The sequence below is a fragment of the Fonsecaea erecta genome (assembly GCF_001651985.1).
Source record: "Fonsecaea erecta strain CBS 125763 chromosome Unknown Scaff4, whole genome shotgun sequence".
NCBI classification, from domain to species: Eukaryota; Fungi; Ascomycota; class Eurotiomycetes; order Chaetothyriales; family Herpotrichiellaceae; genus Fonsecaea; species Fonsecaea erecta.
The window spans coordinates 3115434-3141982 of NW_017387247.1; the positions used below are offsets into that span (position 1 = coordinate 3115434).

General features: G+C 53.8%; 9 protein-coding genes across 9 annotated transcripts; 3 read left to right on the top strand and 6 right to left on the bottom strand.

Annotated features, from left to right (window-relative positions):
- Window positions 1-1013: 1013 nt before the first annotated feature.
- On the top strand, window positions 1014-3393 carry AYL99_05883 (hypothetical protein; the record flags this gene model as incomplete). The annotated part of the gene is made up of 2 exons (XM_018837395.1): window positions 1014-1272; window positions 1328-3393. The coding sequence occupies 2 exons, from the start codon at window positions 1014-1016 to the stop codon at window positions 3391-3393; spliced, it is 2325 nt and encodes a 774-aa protein (XP_018694248.1).
- Window positions 3394-3904: 511 nt separating this feature from the next.
- AYL99_05884 (hypothetical protein) lies at window positions 3905-5241 on the bottom strand (the record flags this gene model as incomplete). Its single annotated transcript, XM_018837396.1, has 2 exons — window positions 3905-4748; window positions 4805-5241. 2 exons carry the CDS (start codon window positions 5239-5241, stop codon window positions 3905-3907), a joined length of 1281 nt encoding a protein of 426 aa, XP_018694249.1.
- Window positions 5242-5926: 685 nt separating this feature from the next.
- On the top strand, window positions 5927-8518 carry AYL99_05885 (hypothetical protein; the record flags this gene model as incomplete). The annotated part of the gene is made up of 3 exons (XM_018837397.1): window positions 5927-6034; window positions 6094-7851; window positions 7904-8518. The coding sequence occupies 3 exons, from the start codon at window positions 5927-5929 to the stop codon at window positions 8516-8518; spliced, it is 2481 nt and encodes an 826-aa protein (XP_018694250.1).
- Window positions 8519-8616: 98 nt separating this feature from the next.
- On the bottom strand, window positions 8617-9198 carry AYL99_05886 (hypothetical protein; the record flags this gene model as incomplete). Its single annotated transcript, XM_018837398.1, has 1 exon — window positions 8617-9198. One exon carries the CDS (start codon window positions 9196-9198, stop codon window positions 8617-8619), a length of 582 nt encoding a protein of 193 aa, XP_018694251.1.
- Window positions 9199-9746: 548 nt separating this feature from the next.
- AYL99_05887 (hypothetical protein) lies at window positions 9747-12822 on the top strand (the record flags this gene model as incomplete). Its single annotated transcript, XM_018837399.1, has 5 exons — window positions 9747-9917; window positions 10014-10111; window positions 10164-10383; window positions 10447-11325; window positions 11377-12822. The coding sequence occupies 5 exons, from the start codon at window positions 9747-9749 to the stop codon at window positions 12820-12822; spliced, it is 2814 nt and encodes a 937-aa protein (XP_018694252.1).
- Window positions 12823-13895: 1073 nt separating this feature from the next.
- Window positions 13896-15077, bottom strand: AYL99_05888 (hypothetical protein; the record flags this gene model as incomplete). The annotated part of the gene is made up of 2 exons (XM_018837400.1): window positions 13896-14050; window positions 14150-15077. 2 exons carry the CDS (start codon window positions 15075-15077, stop codon window positions 13896-13898), a joined length of 1083 nt encoding a protein of 360 aa, XP_018694253.1.
- Window positions 15078-16544: 1467 nt separating this feature from the next.
- Window positions 16545-17711, bottom strand: AYL99_05889 (hypothetical protein; the record flags this gene model as incomplete). Its single annotated transcript, XM_018837401.1, has 3 exons — window positions 16545-16935; window positions 17000-17357; window positions 17468-17711. 3 exons carry the CDS (start codon window positions 17709-17711, stop codon window positions 16545-16547), a joined length of 993 nt encoding a protein of 330 aa, XP_018694254.1.
- A 2428-nt stretch (window positions 17712-20139) lies between these two features.
- Window positions 20140-21000, bottom strand: AYL99_05890 (hypothetical protein; the record flags this gene model as incomplete). Its single annotated transcript, XM_018837402.1, has 1 exon — window positions 20140-21000. One exon carries the CDS (start codon window positions 20998-21000, stop codon window positions 20140-20142), a length of 861 nt encoding a protein of 286 aa, XP_018694255.1.
- Window positions 21001-21404: 404 nt separating this feature from the next.
- On the bottom strand, window positions 21405-23828 carry AYL99_05891 (aconitate hydratase, mitochondrial; the record flags this gene model as incomplete). Its single annotated transcript, XM_018837403.1, has 1 exon — window positions 21405-23828. The coding sequence occupies one exon, from the start codon at window positions 23826-23828 to the stop codon at window positions 21405-21407; it is 2424 nt and encodes an 807-aa protein (XP_018694256.1).
- Window positions 23829-26549: the final 2721 nt, after the last annotated feature.

A 26549-nucleotide genomic window follows, 5' to 3' on the forward strand; every position in this document is an offset into this window, starting at 1 on the left:
GTATATATATATGAAACGGGAACCGACAGACTTAGGGCTCTGCTTACGCTACCGAGTACGCAGCGCGCGCCTCAGGACTGCACAGCCACAGCTCAGAATAGCTTAGTCCTTCAGGTCTGGAAACGGAAATGGACTTTGAAGAGGTCAAGCTTCTTGGCTTGAAGGATTGGACTTTCGCCTCCTGGTGTGGAAATCGAAACTTGCCGATATGCGCTGTTCGTTCCATCCTCGACGCCACCACGGATCCTTCGCCTGGAAATCAAAATTTCATGACGAATCAAAATACGAGCAGATCTCAGCGGGTGATCCACCTCATTGACCTATTCGAGACATCAACCATAAATCTATGCGAGATGATCAGGGAACATCCGACTCCACGTGGCCGGCGTGTGTTCTTACGAGGAACTTCAGGGGGGCATGAGGCTCTTTCGAAAGAGTGCGTCCTCTGTTGTCTCCTAGGTAGAGGTTTGATGTCTGATGTCCAATGACCAGCCAATATCTTCTCTCCCTCTGGAACACAACTCCCATGGAGTATCATATGAGGCCTCTGTTGCATGGAAGCTTAAGCCTTGTGGGTCGGTTGGTGCATTACAACATTGACGCTTACGCTCACACGAAGTTCCATCTTAAACATGGTGCGATCCTTCTTTGACCCAGGCATATGGATAACCTGTGCAACGCTCCCTGACTCCCCAGGTTCTGGATTCAGCCCCCAAGTCATGGATACACGCGCCAGATCTTTGGCTCGTCACATCAAGAGCAAGAGAATCGCCAGTGGGGTCGTCTTGCGGCTTATTTCCTTCTAATAACGCTTTGCCCCGTTGTTTTCCCTTCCTTTGGGTCCAAGTAATTCCCACCCTCTTCCTCTTCATGAGCCTCTACCGATCTTCGGATATTTACACTTACTCATTGAGGATTTGCACCACCGACAAACTCCTTCCGCCCACAAGTAACTCATTGCCAAGCGGGATGTAGGATTGATCGTCCCTTGAATTGCTGAAAAAAATACCAGCATGCCTGGTTCTCGATACTCCAAGTTCAACCCCTTTGGGGGCTCTCAGTTGACCGCCAGTCCGATCTCCGAAGAGCCCCTGCAATTTTCCAACATCATCCCAGATTCCGCATTCAGTCGTCTGGCAGGAAGCTCGCCCAGCGACGACGGGGTGGATAGAGATTCGAACAAGCAGCGGGGCAGAGTCAACGGGAGGCAACTTTCAAGCAAATCGACTGGTGATATTCAATACGGCGTTCTTGACGGAAGTCGACCTCGCAGTAAGTACGACGGACCGGGGCTAGATATGAATCAACGAGGCTGAGGCGGTTATAGGACGTCAGAGAACGGGTAGTTCACTATACAAGGTTGCCTCGTCCGTCCGTGACTTTGCTGTTTCTCATTTCAGCATCCCGGCGGTCGCAGCGCCGTGGGAGCATACACTGCCCGAGAAATATGGCGCAAACGAGCCCCCTTCGAGCACGGTTCGCTATTTCGACTATCGACGGCAGCGGCGGAGACTGTTTCTGAACAGCAGTTTCCAATGGCTCATCACTGCCATTCTCTGCGCCGCAATGGGCGGCTGCCTGTACGGCTTTTCCACCGTCGCCGACGGCCTGAGCAGCACACGGAAACAAGTCTTCAACGCCTTGATGACCGGCCTGTCTTTGTGCCTGGGCCTCAACCTTGCGTCGTCACTGAGTGGCTACGCACTGATGATGCGCTGGCGCTTCTTGGCCTCAGGGTACCGCACCCTCCAGGATTTTGAGCTGGTCATGAACTGTGATAGCCAGTCCACCGTATTCCGTCTGATCTGGGCCGGACGGACGCGCGGGACGCGACTGCCGAATAAGACCCAGGTTCTCGCCGTGGTGTGGTTGGCGATCAATATCGCCGTGCAGATTTTCACCGCCTTGCTCGGGTTGACCTATTCCGTCGACGTAAGTTCGGACACGGTTCACCTGGCCGTTGGAGAGGTCAGTATAGCGGATGTCTCGTACATCGGGAATGCTCAAAGTACGTTTGTATTCGACAAGAATCAGACAAATGGGGAGTCCATCCTCGCAGAGACAGCTGCCGCAAATGAATGGGGTGTCACCGGCCAGGACTTTGAGGTCTTTGAGATTTCGTTTGGCCAACCAATCGGCCACCTGCAGGCAATCTACACCGACGGAAGCCTGTGGTGGTATCGCTTCGTCGACCGCTCTCCGCTGACCGTGTCACTCTCGGTGGTCACTGAACGCACGGTCAACACCACTGCGACGTGCCAGTCGTTCCCGGTCACGTACGGAGGCTACGCCGGCTTCCAGACGGACAACGCCTCCATCGCATTCGACGTGACGTGGGTCGACGCCGACGGGCAGGAGAACACCTGGTGGATCCCCGACGTGGCCACCGGCGCGACGACCTGGATGTCGAACGCGACAAGCGACTGCGGCCCACGGTGCATCGAGATCTACGCCCTGCAGACCGCGGACAATCTGACCGACAGCGTCCCGGAACCGCGCTTCTGGAGGTGCCTCTCCCACGTCTCCCACGTGGACAACGTCGACCTGTACATCAATCCCAGCCAGTATCAAATCCCCGACTTGCAGGCCCAGATCCTGGCCGGGGCCATCGGCTGGTCCGGCACGTTGTTGGCGGCCCGTGACAACAGCTCGTCGGCCCTCTCGCAGGCTGACCTGCAGATGGTGCAGTACCCAGCCTCCAGCCAGTGGAGTGCGCCGGGAAACGTCACCGAGGACGACATGGCGACGCTGGTCATGAAGTTCACCGCAGGGGCCATCTCGGCCCTCGACACCGACGGCCCGCGCTTGAACGTCACGGGCTACAGCCCGGGCCCAGCCCAGGTCCTCGACGTGCAGTGGCGGTACGCCGGCGCCATCCTGGGCGCGATTCCCGTGGGTCAGGGCCTGATCCTGCTGGCGGTGATCCTGCTAGCCCACAAGGCCATCATCAAGGACACGAGCCACCTGGGCATGGCGCGCCTGCTGCGGCCCATCGTGGACAAGCTGGGCGACACGGGCTGCCTGTTGACCGGGGACGAGATCGCCGAGCGTCTGGGCAATATGAGAGTCATCTACGGCGTCCGGGACCCGAACGACCGGATCAACGGATTTGGTGGAGCGACCGGCGGCGCCAACGACGACGACAGGATCAGGCACCTCGACATCATCGAAGAGACCGAGGGCCTGGGCTATCGAAGAGGCCGTATGCCCGAGGGCCGATATGACGGCGTGCATCCCCTGGTGCAAGAAGAGATGGAGCCATTGCTGTCGAGCAGCATGGATGACGAGGCGGTGTCTTCTCCATGGGGAGCCATGGGGGCGACAGGCAGATGCGGTGAAGACAGTGCCTCTGGATCGAGAAGACCGTGGGCCAGGCGCAGGATGAGCATCTAAGCAAGGCCTTCGTGGACGGAGCTGCGATGCCCGTACGATGATTGACTACTCTGAACTGTCTCGGCATGTGATCCTGTTCTCTGCACGTATTTATATACGCACAATAGAGAGATCTACTATTCCCGCTGCTGAGTATTGAGAACGGAGGCCATGTCAGCCAGCGTAGTTGCATAAGTCGTGACGTTCCTTCTCTCTATATTCCAAGGTAGTATATAGTATACCACATATGGATTCTAGACCTGGTGTGTAAGTATTTAATATCCCAACCCTTTGGTGGTTCGACGAGGCGGATGATGTGTCGTAGCCCGAGTTTATCCTTCCGTCAACTCAAATGTCATGCATAGACATAGATCTCCCACGGTAACCACATGGCTTCTCTCGCGTGAGGTCCATGAAAGAAACAGCCCGGACTGTCTTCCAGACAGTATAACGCTGTGTAGCTCGCCGTCCCCGGTACGACGTGCAGCGACATTTCACCCGTGTGCTCGAGGCATGATGCGTTGTAACGTGCTCATAGCTTTGGACCCTTCGGTTTCCTCTCGAGGGGCCCACCGATCATCGTCTTCCACTGCTCGTCGAGGCTCTGTTTCTCGACAAGGCTCTTCTGACCCCAGGTGCGGTTGTGCTCCTCCTCGTCCTCACGCCAGATCTTCATCTCACTCCCGATCCACTCGCAGGACGAGTCCGCCGTCCGGTCCACCGCCTCCATGGCGATGAGATGGCCAAGGTCCTCGAAGAGCACACTCCGCACCCTCCCCTCCGGTGCTCCGCCGCTACCACCAGGGCCGACACCCGTAATGTCCATTTTCGCCTTGCAGGCGTCCGGCGTGCCGACCTCGGACTGTCCACCGAAGATGTAGAGCACCGACGGCCGGAGTTCTTCGAGGCGGAAGAAGGTCTTGGGTCCTTCGGAGCGATAGAAGGGGTAAATCGAGGGCAATCCCGGGGTCACGTCCGGGTGCGTTTTGCGATTCACCGGGCGGCCGTTGTATCCGTATCCCTCATAGTTCGGGCGGAGGAAGGTGAATACTTCCTGTGGGACTGGAGTTGTCAACGTCACCTTGGGCGACCCGTCCTTGTTCTTCGAGTCGTCCGGATGTAGGAGCGTGGGCATGTCCCGCAGGCCGTATTGCACCCACCGATCGAGCACACGCGGATCCCATGCTTGATAGAATTTGCTCTTCTTAAATGACTTGGCTGCCTCTTGACGCGACGGCCACACGTCGCGGCGGAACGTAGATAGACGGGCGGGGCTGGGCCCTACGTGTGGTGCGACCGAGGAGTAGATCTGTATGACAGGGTCGATAAGGACTAAAGTGGTGAGAAGACGGGGATGAATGTATGCGACATTGACTCTGCGGGAAAAATGTCAGCCCACGTTGCACCTGAGAAACCGGAAAAGGAGACTCACAAGTGGTTCCCCCCCATCGAATGGCCAATGCCTATGATAGGTCGCGGCATCTCGTCTCGTTTGAGGTTGATCAGGTGTAGCAGATCTCTGGGGTGGTCGTTCCAGCCCGGATCATTCCCAAGCAGTTGTTCATTCAGTACGCTGCTGTGTCCCTGCTGGGCAACATCGGCAATCCATATACTCCTTATGCGAAAGCCATGTTTTTTTGACCGAGCGTGTATATCATCCCACAAAGGCTCGTAAAGCTCTTTCGGGAAACCATTGGCATGTGCTCCTATGATCGTGACATCTCCGGGCTGTGGATTGGGATTGTCTTTCGGTATATACTGTTTCACCGCCAGGTGTAGCACATCCTCCTGTGCGCCAGCTGTAGCACGGGGATACTCTCGGATATGTTGACAGGGAATCTTGTGCTCGACGATATGGAAGGATGACATTTTGAGGGTGGAGATGGGGTTGTTCTTTCAGAATCTCAACGGTGATACTATGACAACAACAAGAAGAAAAAGAGACACCTAGCCATTGGCATGGAAGTTCTTTCGGACACGGTTACAGTGGTATGCCGTGCCGTTAAACTTGTGAAGAAAACAGCTTCCTTGTGCCGCGACACTGGGGCTCAAAAACGCACCTTGGGGAATTGCCGAGGTTCCTGCCGCGTGCGTGTCGGAATCGGCACCCACAAAATCTACTCGGTACGGCTTCGCATAATATATGCATAGATGACTGATGCCAGATCTGTTTGGCAGGCTCTAGGCTCTAGGCTCTCGTCCGTAAGGAAGTTATCTGCTTAGGAGTTCAAGATGTGGCGTTGTATGTACAGCATTGTCGACTTCTACGTGGGACCAAGAACAAAAGCGGCGAACCTGCGGGACAGTTCTGACGTGCACGTGATGGGGAATGATTTATTTTCGTCTGACAAAAACGAAACGCGTCTCAGGAACCACATCAAAAGTGCGCCGCGCCGTCGAACAGTGACACAGGCCACAATTGGGCGCACGTCCTCCCACTCTCCCTCAGCAATGATGTGAAGAATCCCTATCACATGAACATTTCCTTCACTCCTGTGCTGTCATCTTTTGCAAAGTACTTGGTGCAACCACCACTTCTATCACGAACACAGGCATGGACGACAATCAGGCTGCGGAGGGCGACAACAGGCGGGAACTGTTCCTGCAGTGCAGCTTTGCGATTGTTCGCTCTGCCGGCTTGACAGAGGAAGAAGCTGAGACTGTATGTACCCCACCGCGATCCAGCGAGCACAGGCTGGCAACGCCCGCTAACCAAGGCAGAAAGCGGCCGAGCTGCGACTGCACGGTGGCAAGGTTGTGATAGACAGATATCCAGAAGATCGGCTGGACCTTCGAGGCATCACCCATGTTATCTCGGCCATCTCCGACTTCCCCGACTACAACGCCTGCTTCAATGCTCTGATCCCCGTCGTCAAGCCCACGTGGGTTGAGCATTCACTCGCAAAGGATCGACTTCTCAATCCCCGCCAATATAGCCCAGATCCTCGCTACTTCATGTCCGATGTGGTCGCATGTGTAGGCGATTTACCGCAGGGTGATGCCGAGGCGATCGCAGGAGGAATATTGGCCATGGGAGGCTTGTTCTCGACGAAGCTCACAAACCAAATAACCCATATCATCGCGCTGTCTATGGACTCGGAATCGGTCGCCATTGCCGCAAAGAGGAAGCTTGTGGTCAAAGTGGTCCTGCCCCATTGGGTGGACGATTGTCTGAAACTGGGGAGAAAAATTGATGAACATCCATATCAGTTTCCGCATCCCGAGCTCCTGGAACCTGACGCTGGCAGGATTCCTACCGCAAAGCGGAAGCAGCAACTGGGCGGCGCGGCACATCCCGACCCGGTACAATTAAAACAGGATCCCAATCCACCCCGGAAGCTGCAGAACGTTTTCCGAAAGAAGGCCGTCATGCTGGCAGATGACTTGGGCATCGGAAAATATCTGCGTGAGACGCTGGAGGGTCTCATAACTGCTGGTGGGGGGACAGTCACAAAGTCGTTGACCAAAGCCGATATGTACATCTGCAAGTATCGGGATGGGGCGGATTACAAAACAGCTTCGAGAGCAGGGAAGGATGTCGGAAATTTGTCTTGGCTCTATTTCTTAATACAAACCGACGAGTGGACATCGCCAACGCGACGCATGTTACACTATCCAGTGGCAAAGGATGGGCTTCCAGGGTTTCCCGGCCTCATCATCAGTCTCTCCAACTATAGTGGTGAAGCGAGAAACTATCTCGAGAACCTGATCATTGCGACTGGTGCCAGATGCACCAAGACCCTCAAGCAGGACAACACGCATCTCATCACCGCCCACGACCAGAGCGAGAAGTGCGCGGCTGCAAAAGAATGGGGAGTCCATATTGTCAACCACCTTTGGTTGGAAGAAAGCTATGCGCGGTGGAAGATGCAAAGCATAACTGACAGGAGATACACCCACTTTCCCCCGCGCACAAACCTGAGTGACGTTGTCGGCTGTACTCAGTTGGACCGCAATGTCCTTGAACAAAATTTCTTCCCTGATGTTGACACCGATCATAGGACAACGCCTCAAGCAGATAAAAGGACAGTTGGTGCCAAACAACCATCGTCCGTGGGAAGGGCCAAGAGCGAGCAGACCGCCAAAGCTGGCCCGAGTAGCCCAATGAAGAAATTGCAGACCCCGGTGACTCCCAGGTTCACTTCACCAGGAAAGGAGAACACAACCCCATCAACACCCCATAGTCGCAAGTCCAAGGAAGTTGCAGTGTCTCGATTGCAAGTACAGGCCGAGGATATGCTCCTCTTCAACAAAGAGAGCAAACGAAGAGGCGGCGTGATCTACGGTGGGCGACGCAAATCAGATCCCGATCGTGTTCAACTAGGCCAGAAAAGATCGAAGGATGAAATGGACGATGTCGGCACGTCAAATGATGGCGATGCGAAAAAGGTCAAATATGAACATGCACCAACGATTCGTCTTGTGGTTTCGGGGTACCAAAAGTGGGTGAATAACGCCAAAGGGGAAGACCGTGACAAGGTCAGTGTATTCTGTATCTACGTCCATGTACGTCCAATTGACTTCGTTTTAGAAACAACTTCGCAATCTCGGAATTCTTGTTACTACCGACGCCAGCAAAGCGACACACGTTGCAGCTCCCAACATTGTCCGGACACAGAAATTCGTGACTGCTCTTGCCTACGCGCCCTTGGTTATCTCGACGAACTTTATTGATGCTTGTCTTGTGGAGGACAAGATGCTCGATCCGGAGAAGTACAAGCTGTGCGACAAAGAAAATGAGAAGAGATTCCATCTATCTCTCGCCAAGACTCGACAGCGGGCGAAACAGAACGCGAACCAACTTCTTCGAGGCCGATGTATCTACTGCATGGAAAATATCCGTGGGGGCTTTGATACATTCAAAGCCATTGTCGTGGCCAACGGTGGGCGATGTATGTTGTGGAAGAACCGCAAGGGAACGATAGTTCCATCCGGGCGGGCAGACAGCGAGGGGCCCACAGATGCCGACGCCAACCACAATGTATATCTGATTAGTGACATCAGCAGGGAAAATCAGGGTCTGTGGTCCCGCTTTAGAAAGATGGCGGAGGAGAGTCGGAAAGTACCGAAAATCGTGGCGTCAGACTGGCTGTTGGAAGTTGCAATGTGCCAGGAGATACGGCCCACGAAGCCATACGAGTTGTAGGATGCTGAGATATGATAATGTAGGCTGATGAACCGCGTCGCTGGCTGTCGCTTGGAAGGCATAGCCGGCAGGGATTGCCGTTGCTGGTCGAACACCATTCAGAAGAATTTGACACCTTGTTGATCCTCTGTTCCAAATACCTGCGCCTTTCCTTTCTTGACCAGCGTGTTGAGACTCTTTTGCAGCACTTCCATATCCAGTCCGTAGAACTCCTGCTTCTCCGTGGTTTCACCCTGGACCAGTTCATAGAGCGTCAGCACCGTTCCCTTCTGACCGGTTTCTTCCACCCAGTTCACGATCAAGGCCGCCCACTCTTCGGGTGTCCGCCACCAAATCCAGGCCACAGACTTTTCCGGGCCGCGCCATTCGGCTCTCTCGTCACCGTCCTTGCTAGCCATGTGGTCTATCACGGCCTTGGCATCTTTCAGACTGAGGCCCTTTTTGAGCCTTGAGTTGTAGAACAGCGGGCTCTGGAGGGTGTCAATGACCGAGAGTTGGAAGAGACGGTAATGTCGACAATAGCGCTGGACGAACTCAGACCATTTTTTCAGTTGGGCTTGTCGGGTCAGAGAGCTGGGCTGAGGACTGAAGAAGGGCGGAAAGTTGTAACTCTTCTTGAAGACTGACTCTGGAAGGTCCTCATGTGACGGCTGTTGCTGGCCAGCTATAGCAGACGCCATTGTTTTCGTGGTGATGATTCTGATATCCGATGGAGGTTACCACATATCTTTTAGCCCGGCAATACGCATCGCATTTTCGACCGCACGTAAAGAATGCCAATGGGTTATCGGTGGACCTGCCAAAGCAAAATGTAATGAGCGTTTCGGTATCAAGGTCAGCGACAATAACATCGGGCTTCTTCAACCCCCAGATTGGTGTTTGTCCCTGCTCGCCCCGCCGGAAAACAAGGGTCGTCATATTTTACTTCGGCAACGGAATAATAGATCTTCCGGCCGCTCTTGGCCTTTCGCCGCAGTGCCTCATGCGGCGCCTCATGAAAGTCGCGCGCCTCGCCTTCACTGGCATTCCCGCGTTCCCCCAGTCCAAAAAAGAAACCTGATCAGTCGCATCGCCTCTGGCCAACAACACTCAACCACCACCCCGTCCGGCGCGTCGATAAACTCCAGCGCTCTCCTAGATGGGAGCAGAAAGCTGTACACCCGCCTGAAAACTTCCTCCTGGTCTCCCTACACCTCTCCGTTCCGTCTGGCGCGCAGCCCCTTCCACAATGCCGCGAAAACGCACCAGGGACGAGATGGAGGTCTCAGAACTTGAAGAGAAGAAACACGAACCGTCTCTTCTCCAGAGGATACGGAATATGTGGGAGTTTGCCTCCGTCATGCAGTTCATCTTCTTCTTTGGCAAGGCCCTCAAAATCGACGAAGACTTTGACATCGAGGTATGCCCTACTTCCTACTTGCCCGTATGGACCGATTGATACATGGTCGCGGCGGAGTGTTTGTGATGCACGGGATGGCTGATTATCACTATGCAGGATTTTGAGAGCGAGTGTCTAAAACCCGGTTACTCGGAAAAGTTGGAGGAAATCGGCCTCAGCCTGCTCAAATGGATCTCATCTCATAGGGGTTTAAAGTTTGTCGCTGCAAGTCCTGTTGCACTCTACATATCACTAACTCGGACACAGTTACGACATCTGGGATGAATACACTCGCCGACAGTACCTGGCCAAAGCTCCTCAACTGAATCCCTATGGTGATGCGGAAGAGCCCAAGCGCTTTCGAGACTTTGATATCTGCACAAAGATTAGAGTTCTGCACCAGCTCACAATATGGACGTTCTGGAATCCTGACCGGTTACGAGAAAAGATGACGGAACATCCGCGCGAGATTGATCAGATTGAATGGGTGAGTTTCCGTTTCCCTGGCAAGGCACGTGCACCACAGCAATTCTCACATCTTGCCCAACAGCGCATTGAAGAGTTTGGCTATGACCGCCATGACCGCCAATACTACCTCCTTGACGACAACCGCTTCTATCGAAGAACTGAACCTCCATTGCCACAAGCCCCAAAGGCCAAACCCAAGTCAAACTCCAAGAAAGCCATCGCTGCCAGAAGACGCGAGAGCAAGCGGAGAAAGCTAGAGGCCGAATCCGCCGCCGCCGCCGCAAGTGATTCTGAGGAGAACGAGGGAACAGAAATTGCCGAAGAGGAGAACAAGCTGGACTCTTGGGAGATCGACACCTTCGGTGGTTTCAAGTGGGAGTGCCTCTGCATCACCCTCGCCGATTACCAGGAACTTTGCGAATCGTTAAAGAAATCGAAAGATCCTAACGAAAAAGCTCTGCGGGAACGCTTGATGGAGGAAGTCATCCCTGTCATTGAAGCCGCCGAAGAGAGACAACGTCGTAAAATAGAGCGTCGTGAGAGGGAACTGATGTTGATGGAGAGGATGGTTGGCGCTAAGCGGTCGAGTCGGTTAGCGGACAAGCATGAACGGGAAAAGAAGGAGGCCGAACAAGCTGAGGCCGAAAAGAAGAGACAAGCTGACCTGGCCGCCGCCCGTCGTGAGCAGGAAAGACAAGAGAAGATGGAGCACGAAAGACAATACCGCATGATGACCCGAGAGCAACGAATCAAGGATCGCGAGCTCAAGCGACTGCTCAAAGAAGAGGAACTCGCCCGGGATGAGCTCGAACAGAAGCGTATCGAGGAAGGCGAAGCGAGAGGGTCCGACCGAGCCCTCAAGCAACGAATGGAGCGCAATAAGAAGGAGCTAGAGGAACTCGATGCTGACGAGGACTGGACCTTTGACTGCTCTGGCTGCGGAAAATACGGCAAGAATTTCGTAAGTCACTTACCACCCAGTTGTTCCTGGTGAAAACTAATTCCTATCCAGGACGACGGATCTCACAGTATTTCGTGCGAGAGATGTAACGTCTGGCAACATAGCAAATGCCTGGGCATCTCCAAATCCGCCGCGGAAAAGAAGGACTTCCACTTCGTCTGTAAAGATTGCAGACGGAAAGAAGAAGATGCGAAGAAACCCAAGATTTCCCTCAAGTTTCGCGTGGGCACATCATCGTCGCCAATCCCACCAAGCCCTGTTCGTCCTGCGTCCAAGCCCGTCGCGGTTGAGACCTCTCCGCAGTCTGCTGCTCGGTCGCCTGGTCAAGGTGCAATCCCAAGTGGTCTTCAATATGCACCATCCAACCACTCCGCCAGTCCCTCCCGGCCTCTTAAAGTTGTGCAGATGAATGGCGTACATCCTCAGCAGCGTCTTGGCCCAATGCAGCCAGTGTCTGGTCCTGCCCAACCCGGGCCCTCGTCAACGAGCCCTCGGCAACAACAGAACTACACCAATCGTCCCATACAGCCTTATCCCCCGGGAATGAGCCATGGTCCGGCTAGAGGATCACCACCGCAGGATCAAGGGGACTATCCATTCATTTACAACAACATTCAACATCCATACCAGAACTCGCCAGGACAAAGACCATTAGCGCCTTCGCCCATTCCCAAACACCCGCTGCAGAACTCCAACACACAAACCATGTCGAATACCGGTCGCCTCCCTTCTCCCGTGGTCAATCGCCCCACGATCTCGCCCACTCAGGGAAACATGGACGTTGGCCCTGTGGCGGGCATTCCTCAGAAGTCATCCCAATTCCATCAACAACTCACGAATGGCGTCTATAGCCCTGCTAATGGTGGGCCCGCACATTTACAGGATACTCCTCGTCCGGCTTCCCGTCATTCCCAGCCTGCCCAGACACCCGTTTCCCGAGCTCCAACTTACCCACTCTCAGGCCTTTCGCCCAAAAAGCAACAAACCCCTGGTCCAGTGCCACCGCTCACAGCCCGCAGTCCTCAGAACTCAAATCCCGCCTCTTCTCCGTCCACATCCGCGTCGTTCCACCCAACATTGTCTCCGGCCGGTCATAGCGGGACTCAGCTTCTCTCTCCTGCTCCGCCAACTGGAGAAAAGCGGATGGTGAGCGGGACGCCCATTCTTCCGCCTGTTGAGAATCTTCGCCCCAGCCCAGAGCAGTTGAGGAATATGAGTTTTACAGAACCGGTGCCGACACCGAGTAAGCAGGCCCAGCCTCAGAGCCACGCGCAAGCACAGTACCGCGGCCCCGGCCAGCTACCAGGCCCGCCTCAAAATGGGCTTCAAGACCTCGAGAGCAGCGGAGTTGCTGGCCCTCCAGGCTCGATCAGGAACGTGAACGGACATATGGATCCCAATCCCAATCCCAATCCCAATTCTTTACCCACGCAAGAGCAGCGGATAGACAACGCTCCTGCAGTCACGAGAAACGTCGAGATGCAGGATGTGAAGTGAACGGCACTTGGATTGGTTGTCGTCGTCGTCGGTGTTGTTTTTTGGCTGTGGCTACGGCTGTGCATGTGTATGCGCACAAACACCATTGAAACAGTTGGTGGTCTTGGTTTTGTGTGTTTCAGCTATGAAAACCCACCGACAACAAGCAACTTTGTTTGGACAAGTCATGTGCCTGCCTCGCTTCGCCTCGCCAGAAGGCGGCTTTATGTTTAGCTTGGTTAGTTGGTTAGTCAGTTAGTTGACTGGTTGGAAGGGGCTGCTCTCAGGACGAAGCCCACGTGGCCATTGTACGCTTGGACGAAAGGAAGACCGACGAAGAAGACACGCCTGCTGTGCTGTGCTGTGCTGTGCTGTGCTGTGCCTCTCTGCACAGTGCTGTAGCTTAGCTTAGCTTAGCTTGAATCCAATAAGGAGACTGATTGATTGATTGATTTCTCCCGGTTCCCTGGTTTCTTTTCTCATTCCGATACAAACAAATCCCATTTGATGAGATCGGTCGGTGTGTGTTTCTCTTGTAGTGATTGATTGATTGATTGATTCATTGGATCTTTGATGCTGCTGCTGCTGCTGCCACTGCCACTACTAACTACTGTTGATCCATGCCCCTCCGAGAAGTCCTTCCTTTCTGGCTCAATGCACTCTAGAGAAGCACAATCTGTGCGCAAGCTATGCAATAGGTAGTGATAATACCTTCTCCTCTTTGAGCTGAGCACGATACTAGCTACCAAAGGCACACCACCCCGTCCATGCCCCTTTTCTGCGCTTGCACGACACAGCCGTATGGTCAAAAACATCTAGCATGTGGATCATGCACGGCCGCCGCCGTCGTCATCATCATCATCGCTCTCTCCACGTACTGCATGTGCTCTTCCAGCGCGGGATCCCGAAAAGTGTCAATACAGCACAGCACCGCACCACCTAGCCCAGTCAAGTTTCTTGAGGTAGAGCATATTGATCTCTGAATAGGAGGACAGTAGCTCCTGGAGAGCCCCTCCCGCCGTTGTCAGATCTCGCCTCGTGGGTACGCGAGGAGACTACTCGAAATCGGGCCCACATGCAGTGGAATGAATTACTCAATTCCATATACGCCCGTTGTGCACCACGACGACCTTGTGCACTTTGTCGGCCGACTCCTGCAAGGTACCGTTGACCCAGCCCTCGATGCCTTCCTTGAGCAGGCGCTGGTAGTTCTGGATCGTGGACTGGGTGAACCATGCGATGTGGGATGCTGATGAAGAGGAGACAGTTAGTATAACGTCACCATCATAGATGAAATAGGAGGAGGGAAAGGGAAGGTCTTGCAAGTAAGACGAGCTTAACTACTCACAAATGGTCAAGTTCGGCACTGGCCCCTCGCCTTTGGCCATGTCCGGGATCAGTGGACTCGTGCCAGGGCCCCCAGGCTCCGTCTCCAGAGCATCTGTCGCGGCACCAGCGCTACAGCCTTCCCTCAGCGCGCGGGCGAGAGCTTGTTCGTTGACGATGCCGCCGCGCGCGACGTTGATGATCAGGGCGTCGTTGCGCATCGTACGCAGCTCCTTCTCGCCGATAAGGTCAATCGTGTCGTGGTCCTTGGGCAGACACACGCAGACCACGGTGGCACGCTTGAGGACCTCGTCAAAGCTCACCCTGCCCGGACGCACGGTCGGGGCGTTCTTCCTCTCACTCACCAGCACCTCGCCAAACCCCACAGCCTGTGCGAGCTTCTCGATCCGCGTGCCCAGCGTGCCGTAGCCCATGATGCCCAGGGTCTCTTGGCCACAGCCCCGGGGCGGGCCGGTGGGCCAGAACTTCGTGAGCGTACCCTTGTCGAGCCACTCGGTGGTGGTGGTGGTGGCGTTGTGCACCTGCACGACGCGTCGGCGCACGGCGAAATACAGGCCCAAAAAGTGCTCGGTGACGGCGTCGACGTTGCCGCCAGGGCACTTGGTCACGGTGACGCCGCGGCGCGCACAGTCCGCCTTGTCCACCCACTGGATGCCCACGGCCATGACGGCCAGCACGCCCAGGTGTGGTGCGTGGTCCATGTCACTCGGCGTCACTGGCACCACGCACGCGATCACGATGGTGGCGTCCTTGATTCGCTCGGCCACGTCTGACGGCGACGTGCGTGGGTACACGTCGATCGTGTGTGGGAAGTCGAAGCTGGGCATGGTGGCGTGGATGCCTTCGAGGACCACGATGTGGTGCTTGTCTTTGCCGGGCGGGAGACGGCCAGGTGTGAAGAGGGCCGTGGTCGCCCCGTTCGTGGCCATGGTGAAAGTTCTAAAGATTGATGATCGGGGTGAGGAAAGTTTCCTTTGGTGGGGTTTGATAGAAGGATGGTGACTGAAGAGTGAGAAGGAGGAGTTGTCTTCTGCCTTGGTCCAAGTAAAAATACTCGACCGACTGGGGGATGTATGTACCGCAGAGACTCTGGTCTTCCGAGTCGTTAGTGAGCAAGTACTGTAAGACGACCTGGTCTTGCACACAGATCGAATCCCCGAGGCAACTGCGCTTGATGCTTGACAGGGCTTCTTCGAGAAAGAGAAAGATAAGTTGTGCACTGTGGTTGCCTGTGTTGTCCCGTAGAGTCGTGATACCCCGAGCATCAACGGACCATTACCGACACACACGGAGTAGAGTAGATGATGGTCAGAGACGTAGAGATTTCAGCAGCAACTGGAACGACCACCACGGCTGCAGACCTTGAGTTGATCCCTTCCCTCAGTTCTATTTTCCTCGGCTCTTGATCCTGGCGAAAAGATAAGAAAGACTTTTTAAACCAGACAGAATATCTCAATCAGGACAGGTCTTCCCAAACACCACGCACTTTTTCTCTTTTTCTCTTTCTTTCTTTCTGTCTGTCTCTCTGTATCGTCCACGCTTATCGTGCGGCAAGTTCTTCCCGTCGAGTCTAGGTCGTACAAAAGAAAATGCTAGCGAGTAATGAGCTAGCCAGACCAATCGAATCTGTGTATGTATGTCCTGTACGTCTATGTCTGCAAACAAAGAATATGTTCTAAAAGAGGAGAGAGAGCCAAAGGGGAAAAAAGAGAGGGACGGTTAAAGGAATGGATGGATGGGTATAGGCGAGGTTCATATCTACGTTGAAAGAACTCGGGGAATGTCATTGGTTGCGCCCTAACAACGACATGTTGATCCACAGCCACTACTCCAGCTACGACGTTGACAAACACGGCCCGGTAGAGCCTGGGCTTATATCCCATATCCTATCGGGAAGGTATTGATGGACAAATGGCAGGTCGACATGGTCGCCTCTGTTCCCCCCATATATATAAGCCGGTCTGCAAGCGATCCTTCAACACCCTCTCTACGAATCAGCTGCCTCCGAGTTCGAGGCTCTGCTCATGCCTCGGCTATATGAAAGGCACGGGCCGTTTATCGGCTTCAAGTACAAGATACCATTACAAAGGCCCTGTTCTGTAGCTGTAATTTGCACATCGAATTGGGTATATGTATACACACTTTGTATCGCCGCTCAACACTGGACTGAAAAGAGCATGAACCCCCTGGGTTGAAAACCTTGGTGGCAACCTCTGTAAACGACTGACTCCTTTGCCTCAGCACGAGTGGCACCTCATGAGGAATGCGCGGCGCCGTGGCCTGGGCACCATTAACCACATACACATGCCATGAATAGCAACAAAATGCTCAAGGACGCATGCACAGCCAGCAAACTCGCTCGTCCCCGCCCCGTCATCTCGACTTTGACCGTCGTATTAGTACAGACTCAGCTTCCGCATTAGACTCGGGAAATGTCCCTCGCCCTCTTCTTGCTTCCGGATGTTCGCAGCCACTTGGCTCTCCAGCGTCTCCGTTTCAATCTGGCCCAGGATCGTTTCGTCGTAATATTTGTATAAGGTGCCGCCTTCGGTCCATATGCGCCGCAATGTGACCACCGTCGCCAGGGCCGAGTAGATCTGGTATTCCTCTTTCTCGATTTGTTTTAACCGGTCGAGCGAGGTGTATGACTTCTCCCACTTGCTGTCTGTCTGCCGTTCGTATTCGGCAAGAATCTCGTGCGGTGTGGCGGTAAACGAGTGCACTATAAGGGTTGTGTTTCGAGAGGCATTGGGATTCATGAGTGCTGCGACGACGAATTTGCCGACACTGCAACACGACACAATTTAGCACATCAAAATCAGGGGGAGGGTGGACAGAGGCAGAAACGTACTCAGCCATGGCCGTAAAACTGACGGGTCCGTCGCCATCTCCTAGCAAAATGGCCTTCTTCTCCTTGACATCAAATTGCCCCAGCTCAGGTCGAGCCTTCATGGTCCCAAAGTACAGATCGCTGTAAGGGCCCGTGACCAGGTATGTGTGTTCCAGCCTCTTCATGGTCTGCATATGCGCCCGCACTTTCAGCTTGAGCTGGTGAGGCGGCTCGTGGACGGACTCGGGCCAGTATTCGATGTCGGTGCCATATTCGGAGGTGAAGAAGCGACGCACGCCCACCTGGTCGGCCCAGGTAATCAGGTTGATCTGCTTCTCGATGCCCCCACGGCCGACGCAGGAGACAATGGTGTCAATGCCTGTTGAGCGAGTCGTCGCACGTCAGTTGAGGCTCGCGGTGGGATCTGTGCCCTGCATGCTGCTGCTGCAGGCCTGCCGGTTTCGGCGGGGGAAGACGTGTGTAACATACCTTCATACGCCCTCTTGACTGCAGACTCATTCTCCAACCTCCCGGTGAAAATTTCTACACCCCATGCCTCCAACGCAGCGATATCCTGCACTTTTTCCACCAGGGTCTTCTCACTGGTCAAGACACATATCCGGTCGAAATTTTCCCGGGCGTCGACAATCGCCCGTGTGATGTATGTGCCGATGACGCCCGTCGAGCCGATGATGAGGATATTGCGGCTGGGCTGCGAAGTGTAGGCCGGCATGGCCGTTGGAGAGGGAGAAAAAACAAACGCCGGAAGGATCAGGATTAGGATTGTGGCGTTTGTTTGGGGGGTGTGGTAACCGAGGATTCGGTTCGTTGCTAACTCGGACGGGGTGTGCCTAGTCCTCTGATGGCTGGTTCTGCGCCGCAGTTCGTTTGTAGGACTTCCCGTGCGTGTTGCAGGCGAGAGGTAGAGGATTGGATGCGAATCGGAGGGTCAGGCCGAGTAAAGTGCTGACGGTGGATCGTGGACGGCGGGTGGTCTGCGACGACGGAGTAAAAGACACATCAACGGCACACAGAGGGTGTGGGAGTGGGAGAGGTGGTGGTGATGGTGAGGTTGGCGACGAGGGTGTCCGACAAGTACGGAGCAAAGGGTAACAGTATATAGGTGTGTGTGGATGCGTGTACTCGGTACAAAGCTTTTGATGTGGGGGTGGAAGTTTGACCTGTGATGGTGAGTTGAGTGAGTTGACTGATGAGAAGACGAGCGGCTTCCGAATTTGGGCCTCGTACTCGTGTTGGGCTTGCCTACAATATGGCCGGCTATAGATCAATGACGCCACGAGGCAATGCGGCCGAGTCGTAGCGATAGGCAATGGGAACAGCAACTTCCTCCCAAATTTAGCCCTCGCCTCTTGCCTCTCTCCGCCAAAGGCCCCCAAACGGGAAGCAGGGAAACCGTGGATGGGACTGAAAGGGGAAGCCAAAAGCACAAAGGGGGGGCGGAGAAAAGGGGCCTGCAGGGCAGGTTCAAGAGCCTTGTCGGGTCGTCTGTCTGTCTGTCTGTCGAGGATGAGGGATGAGGACAATTAAGGCGGTTTCAGGGTATAGAGTATAAAGGAGTCTGTTCTAGCATGGTGTCGATGGTGTTGTCGTCTGCTGGTCTGGTTGCTGGGGTGCAGCCAAAACTCGGTCCAATCTATATAGATCTACAGACACTCTCGGGTATTGATATTACGAGCACTTACTCACTCTGCAGAAGATCGACCTCCACGCGTCAGATGGGCTCGCAAATTTAACCCGAAGAGCAAAGGGCATTGGGCTCTGACCCTGCCAATCGCCATACCTGTTCCTCTTGCTCCTTCTGGCCGCGTCCACTCTCTTTTCGGCTAGGTACCAGATATCTGCATCAACCCCGCCGGTAATGGGTCGAGCTGCGTCAAAAATAAAGTGTCGCGCCTGATGGAATCCTCCATCTCTTTCTATATCAATGCATCTCAGCCCCGCGAACATGGCCCCCTCGCTTTACCCGAAGCCACCTTCTGCCTCAAGCCGGGTTGCCGGATTGGAATCCACCATGAGTAAAGGCCTCCCCGCATTCAGCCTGACGAGCTTTTCAGCTCAAGTGTGTCCTAGGCCAATCCGATCTCAGCCCCCAGCCCGCACTTAGCACAGCACAGCACAGATGTTGACGCGTCCTGGCTCCTCATTTCTTCCATGTATCCACCACAATCCTCTGAGGGTATCGGCGATCCCGAGAGAATCGCAATACCTGCTTTACCTGCCCAGGGGGGCCAAGGCAGCGGACTGAAGAGAAGCGACTTGATGAAAGTTGGAGGAAGGAGGATCGGGAGCCATGCAGTCATGCTCCCTGCTGATGATGATCTTGAAGGAGAAGAAATGCAAGGAGGCTCATGCTGAGTTGTGACTACTAGCCCATGCAGGTTGACATGAGGTGGGAGTTTGCCTCACCATCGACCAGGCCTATCCCTGCATGTTGATATATGACCGCAACGCCCAGCTGTGTTGCAGAGGCCCACGGGCACCTCCACTCGCGCAACGGTCCTAGTACCCTGTGATGTCGTTTTTCTCATCACTCCACGGTCACGGATGCCCAGTCGAATATTGCATATGCTGGACGGATCAGGTTGAGCGCGGCGTCAGGGGGAAACAGCAAACCAAACTCCACGACGATTAAAAATGTCTCTTTGACTGACAGTAGACCATAACCGACGACCTCCGAAGATCACCCTTGAGTCCCTGGTCATGCAAACGAGAGGTGGCAGAGGTGGTGTCGTTCGGGTGTGAAGCTTGCCGCCCTACTTACCGTCAAACGAAGTAATGATCCTCCTGCTGACTGACAAGATTGCAAGTCTTAAGGCGTGCACCGGCTCCTGGTGGTCGTGGTACTGAGTATCTGCGTCTCGTACTTGACCGCCATAGCGCCAGGATATAAGAGAGCTGACTGTCTTGAACTTGTGTATGTAGTGGAGCATATGATCTTGAAAGAACGGTCATTGTGCCCTCTTGGTCGCAAGGTGACAGAGCGACCAGCGCCTTGTCGTCAAGTGCATCGAGGCTGAGTATTTGGGTAAGAATTGCGAAGGTCGGCCGCTATCTTTGGCCCAGCGACTTCTATCAAATCCGGTTTTCCGGGCGCTGACGTGGTAGATTCCCAGGTTCTATTCCAAGACTTGCCAGTCACATCAATCACTTGCCTGGCCTGTGTAAATCAAGTTCAACCAGGCGCCCAACCTATAGCCAGCCCGTGCAATCTGAATCCTCGCCACATCATAGTGGGCCTTGTAATAGGTGCCGCTTAAATCCCCTTGCTCAACTCCATCAATACCTGGAGCGAGGACATCGGTGCACACATAGCCATTCGCCTCACTCGCCCAGCTCATGGCCGTGGTTTGCGTATCATTCAAGCTCATACTATCCAGCCAACTGCTGGCATCCCAACCGTAGTCGCCCGCCTTGATCGCAGCGGAGAGATTCTTCCCGAACGTCTCGGCGTCCTGGCCATCTGCCAACTGCTCCACAATCTCCGTGTCCCAAATATGGTGCAGATTGGTCTTTTCACTGTCGTAGGTGACGTTGATGGTGTTCCCTCCGACATCGATGGCCTCGTCGTGAAGAGGTTGATGCAGATCTCCAACGAAATGAATGATAAATCGCATGGCGTCGAATTGGGTCGAAGATTTGGACTCGTCGTTCAACAAGATGGACGTATAATTTACAATGGCCGAGACCGAGCATCCAGCGTCGCCACAATCACGACTGAAGACCACCGAGCATGACTCTGGAGGGTTGTCGTTCGCATCGATGTAATGGAGTGGCGCGGACCATTCACCCTCGCTGGTGTACCGGTATGAATCAGCCCATGTAGACACATTGGCCATATAGTCGGACTGCGTTGAGCTTAGGATCGATTGGACTGCTGCCTTTGTGGTGTCTGAGACATATGATTGGGCAATCCATGCGATCGTCTCGTGCCCAAGAGTGCCCCAGGCATTCGCCAACCGCGCCCAGACGAATATTGCTGCAATGACAAGAGGTGATAGCATGGTTTTCAGATTGTCGTCTGGCAGATATCGCTGCCATATCGCGGCCAAGATGAGTTGTTCTTATATAAGAACATGATTCTTCGTCGCCGCAATAGACGCGTCGATAGCCAACACTTGCTGCCGTGGTTCCAGGACCAAAACAAACGGTCCAGCTGTTTCAAAACACATGGATTCAGCATCGCCATAACGGGATCAACAATCTCATCTTTGGCGGATCAGAGGCACGGGCATTTCGCTGAACATCACATTGGATAAACGCGAAGAACCTGAATTTCGTTATGTGGTGCTGATGTGGCCAATCACAGAGGTCTATGGCGCCAAGACCATCTCTTTGTCGGCGACGAGGCTCCACACAGCTAAAGAGAATTGTTCTTTTGCCCGCAGAACAAACGCTGCCGTTGCATTCAATCAAGCTTTTGCCGTTTCGCAAGCAGGTTCAGGGCAGATCCGGCCAGGATGAAGCCACATTGATCCTTGCTCAGCGTATGGTTGACGGGGATTGTGAACGTCTCACCGTTCTTCTTCGTGACCCTCAAGTTGATTTCGCCTTGGCCATCGTTCTTCAGAACATCCCATAACCCCTCTGTGTCGACGTGGTCGCAGGCATCGATGCGGTCATAGTCCTCCTTGTTGACAAAGGTCAACGGCACTACTCCCTGTTTCTTGAGATTCGTTTCGTGGATGCGTGCGAAGCTCTTTGCCAGAATGATTTGACCTCCGAGATACCGTGGCTGAAGTGCTGCATGTTCCCGAGCGGACCCCTCGCCGTAATTGTCCTCAGCTACAACCAGCCAATTTTGTCCCCTGGCCTTCCATTTCTTTGCAAGTTCAGGGATAGACGAGGTGGACCCGTCGCTGTCATATGCAACGTTGGTCTCGCCGGTCGCAGCGTTCACTGCACCAATGAGAGTGTTTTCAGCAATGTTTGGAAGATGTCCCTTGTACTTGAGCCATGGTCCAGCGGCTGAAATGGTATCTGTCGTGCACTGACCCTTGACCTTGTACAGGACCTTTAAGCCCTTCAGTTCGCCTTCTGGAAATGGTTCGAACGGCTCCAAGATAGCCAGTCGATCAGACTCGGGGTCGACGACGACTTCCACGCTTTGATCTGGTTCAGCAGGGGAAGGGTAGAATGCAGGATTGCCGATAGCAAAGCCAGAGCCTGGGAGCTGTGCGCCCTTCGGAGGCTCGAACTTGAACTTCTCACCAGAGGGTAGGGAGATTTCATCGACGATTGGGTTAAAAGAAGTCGATCCAGAATATGAAATAGCGGTGACAATTTCTGGCGAAGCAAGGAAACTCATCGTACGAGGATTGCCATCATTCCTACCCGGAAAATTGCGGTTGTAGGAGCAGATGATGGCATTGTCTTCGCCTTTCTTGACACCGTCTGTTCTCTTCCATTGTCCGATACACGGCCCGCAGGCGTTCGCCAAGACGGTGCCACCAGCCTGCGTGAAGGTTTCGAGCGTCTTACTCTCCTCCAAGGTAGCGCGTACCTGTTCGCTTCCTGGAGTGATGAAGAAATCAGACTTGGGCTTCAATCCGGCAGCCTGGGCCTGTTTGACTAAGTCCTGGGCACGGGTCATGTCTTCGTACGAGCTGTTCGTGCAACTGCCAATCAACCCAGCGGAAAAGTTTTCAGGCCACTTGTTGGTCTTCACAGCATCTTTGAACTTTGAGAGAGGTGTGGACAGATCCGGCGTGAAAGGACCATTGATATGCGGCTCGAGTGTAGCTAGATTGATTGTGATGCTTTGGTCATATTCCGCGCCTTGGTCGGCCCGCAGGAAGTTGTGTTTTTCCGAGCCATATGCGATGCCCTTGACCGCATCGACAATGGCATCTCGTCCCGTAGCTTGCAAATAAGGGATATGATTCTCTGAGAAAGGGAAAATCGACGTCGTAGCCCCTACCTCTGCACCCATGTTGCAGATCGTGGCCATGCCTGTGCAACTCAGCGTGTCGACTCCAGGTCCGTAGTATTCGATGATCGACCCGGTCCCGCCACGCACAGTTAGCTTGCCGGCTAAATGGAGGATTACATCCTTTGGCGAAGTCCAGCCGCTGAGCTTGCCTTCTAGACGAACTCCTAGAACTTTCGGAGCTTTGAGCTCCCATGGGGCATCAACAAGAGCGTCAACTGCGTCAGCCCCACCCACACCAATTGCAATAGCACCCAAGCCTCCTGCGTTAGGTGTGTGACTGTCCGTCCCCAGCATCATCAAGCCAGGAGCAGCATAATTTTCCAACACTGACTGATGTATGATGCCTGCCCCAGGAGGCCAGAATTCAATCCCGTATCTCTTTGCAGCTGATTCCAAAAAGTCAAACACCTCCTTGTTGCCCTCGATGGAATTAGGAAGATCTACGTCTGCACCCTTTTCTCCCACAATCATATGATCGCAATGGATGCTTGCGGGTACGGCGGTGCTGGGAAGGTTGCATGTCATGAATTGAAGGATGGCCATCTGTGCAGACGCATCCTGCATCGCGACACGGTCGGGCTTGAGCTTGAGGTTGGCTTTGCCCCGAATGCTTTTGCCATTGTCGGTCCCAGTCAATAGAGATTCGGAGGGGTTGTCGAGATGAGAATACAGGATTTTCTCGGCCAGAGTCAGCTTCTGGGGGCCTAGGATCTCTCTGACATCTTCGAAGGTCTTCAGAATTTTCTGGTAAGGGGGAACAGCAGCTCGTCGCCGCAAAGGCGGTTGTGAAGACTGCAGAGTGGCATAGCCACGAAGATATGATATCCGTGTTCTGAAGCAAGAGCCCAAGTCCAGCGGACATCTCGCTCGCGCTGGTACACGTTGCAGTAGGGCCGGCATCTTGAAAGAGTGCTGTCTGAGAAGAAGCAGCCAGCAAATGCGTGTCTCCGAGCTTCGGAGGGGAAAATGGAGAAGCAAAGGAAATAATAATCTCAATGGCCGGCCCGAAGATGTACCGAGTCTTGGCATCCTGTCAACATAAACGGCTATGGTCCTATTGGTTGCCTTTGCACTCCTCCTTTCCCATTCTACAGCACGGATCATTCAGCCCGCTATTCCATTCCGCCTTGAAGGGTGGCAGGCGAACGGCATCATCGCTGCGGTTCTTGTGAATTTGCTGCACGTAAACCAATAGACACTATATGTGGGCACCGAAGAACCAACACACCATCCCCAGAGCCAAGTACTGGAACATATCTCACGCAAGGCACCCGCTGTGCTGCTTTATCGTGGTTGACTGAGGCACGAGCGTTATTAACCTATGTCGGCATTGCGCGTGTAAGGGGGGTGTTTATTGAATGCAATCCCACCACCCAGCGTCCTGGATCTGTGGTCGTCGACGACAGTCGAGACTAGGTATACGACTCATCTGGGTGATACTGACGGACAACGCAAGTATACAGGTTGGCTATCACTGGGGTTCCCAATGTATAGCGATGCAAATACATTTGCACTTCCTGCTTGTTTGTCAAAGACCTTTGAGAGGCAATTGCACTTCCGGATCTCCGATCCCTCTGTCCAGGCTCTCGACCTCAGCACATCCAACCTTCACCATCACAGCAATAATTTGCCACATTATTGATGATACAAAAGATCGATCAATGAAATGAGGCATTCAGTTTCGCGGTCAATCTAACTGCTCTTTGGTGAGGCCGACAAGGGAGTTGACAAAGCTGTCTCATTTTTACAATGATGAGTATTTGGAGCAGAAGACATCAAATAAAGAGGCCCAGAAATTGTGCCATTGCTCAAAATTCAGAGTTGACTGACAACTCGGGCCTTGGTTTTGGTGTTGTGATGCATTCAGATACACTTTCTCGAACAGCCAAAAGGGCCTAGCTTTCTCTGATTTCAGATAGACGACAGATCACCACCTCACTTTGGTATACGTTCCCGACGGGATTTGGACTTGCGCTTCAACTATGAGAGGTTTAACTCTTCTGTTTGAACCCCGGGGACGCTCAAGCGAGCCAAGAACGTCATCTCAGCCACGCTGGGTAAGCCACCGCCAGCCTCCAAACCCCGTGCCTAAGCAACCCATGACCGTTCGGGCCTAGGAGCCTTTTGGGTTTGTCTAGCGGCTTGGTTGATCGCCGAGTCTACTCTCGCCTGATTGCTCCAGTTCGCTCTCCATGTTATACTCCCTTGCCGCCCATATCCTCATCTGGTCTTGTCAGAAACCTCTGCATGTATTGTACGCTGTCCTGCTGCGGAAGAGACTGAAACAGCGTCGTGTAGTCCCCGAGGGATAAGGACTCCGTTGTTTCTCAGCTGATACCAAACAAACCTTTAGAATCCTCCAGGCTCGTGCAGAATACGAGGAGCAGCGTTCCTACTGGCACATTGTCAGTGCAATGGTACTCTATGTGGCGTACCGCCGCGGCCAACTCTTTCACCGCCTCGTGTCTGTCCATCAGCTCTCCTTGACGCTGGCACTGGCTCTCCTGATCATCATTTGTTAGCTTTCATTGCGCCCACACAGAATCAACCGACGCAGCAGCTCGCTTCAAGGAAGGTCGCTGCATGTTATGGTTTCGCAGCATATCTGTCGTGGATAGGGGCCCTTGGAAGCGAAGGTTTGACGTACACACTTGGGAGATTCAGCACGCCATCAGCATTCACGCTCAGCATATACGAAGACTGTGCATCAAAATTCCTCGTCGAAATAGTCGGAGAACCAAGACAGGTGCCTTATTGGGATACTGATTCGTCGGGACGCTCTAATCGAGGCCTGCCCGTTACAGCCGCGAGAACCTACCATGAGAACATTCACTTCGACAAAACGATCTCGACTCCTGCCTTCTGTGGAGACTCAAGTGATATCTTGTGCATTTCAGCCAGCCCAAATGCGATGGCAGGGCCCAGACTTCCAAGTGAGACCCGTGTACCACATGTTTAATGGCGTGTGGATGTCTCGAGCTCGAATATAGGTCCAGGTGACCCGACCTTTCGCTCCTATTGCTTGGGAGGTATGGGCAATTCTCCGTTGGTTACCATGGCGTACCCGCGGCGGCTTCCCGAGCCACACAATACTGCAGAAAATTAACAAACTCTGAATGAAACTGATGCTTCGGTTACAGAAAAACAGTGGCTTGCGCAGCCCGGAGCACCCATTGGAGTATTCCCGCAGATGAGAGGTGTCTATCTACCATGCCAAGCAAGTAGATAGAGCCTTCAGACTCAGCGATACGAGATTTGACACTGAAAGCGACTGAATGGCTGGCAAGGAGCAAGTTGGGCTCCCCTGAAAACGGCTTTCTTGAAACCCTGAGGGCCTCTCAGTTGACCTGAATCACACATTGGCATTATCTTTGGCATGGGGCAGAACCTCGTATGCAAGTCTCATTGGAGGTCTGCACCACGGTCAGAGTTCGACCCTCAAGTCGTTTGCTCGGAACGAGCATGTCCGGCCACCTTTTCATACTCTTCAGCTGTGGTTTGCGCGAGTGTGGCTGCTGTACCAGGTGTGATGTGAACACGACACTCTACAAGGATTCCCTGCAACTGAATAGGAGAACGTCGTTGACAAGGAGGATACCCGAGAAACAATGTATATAAATT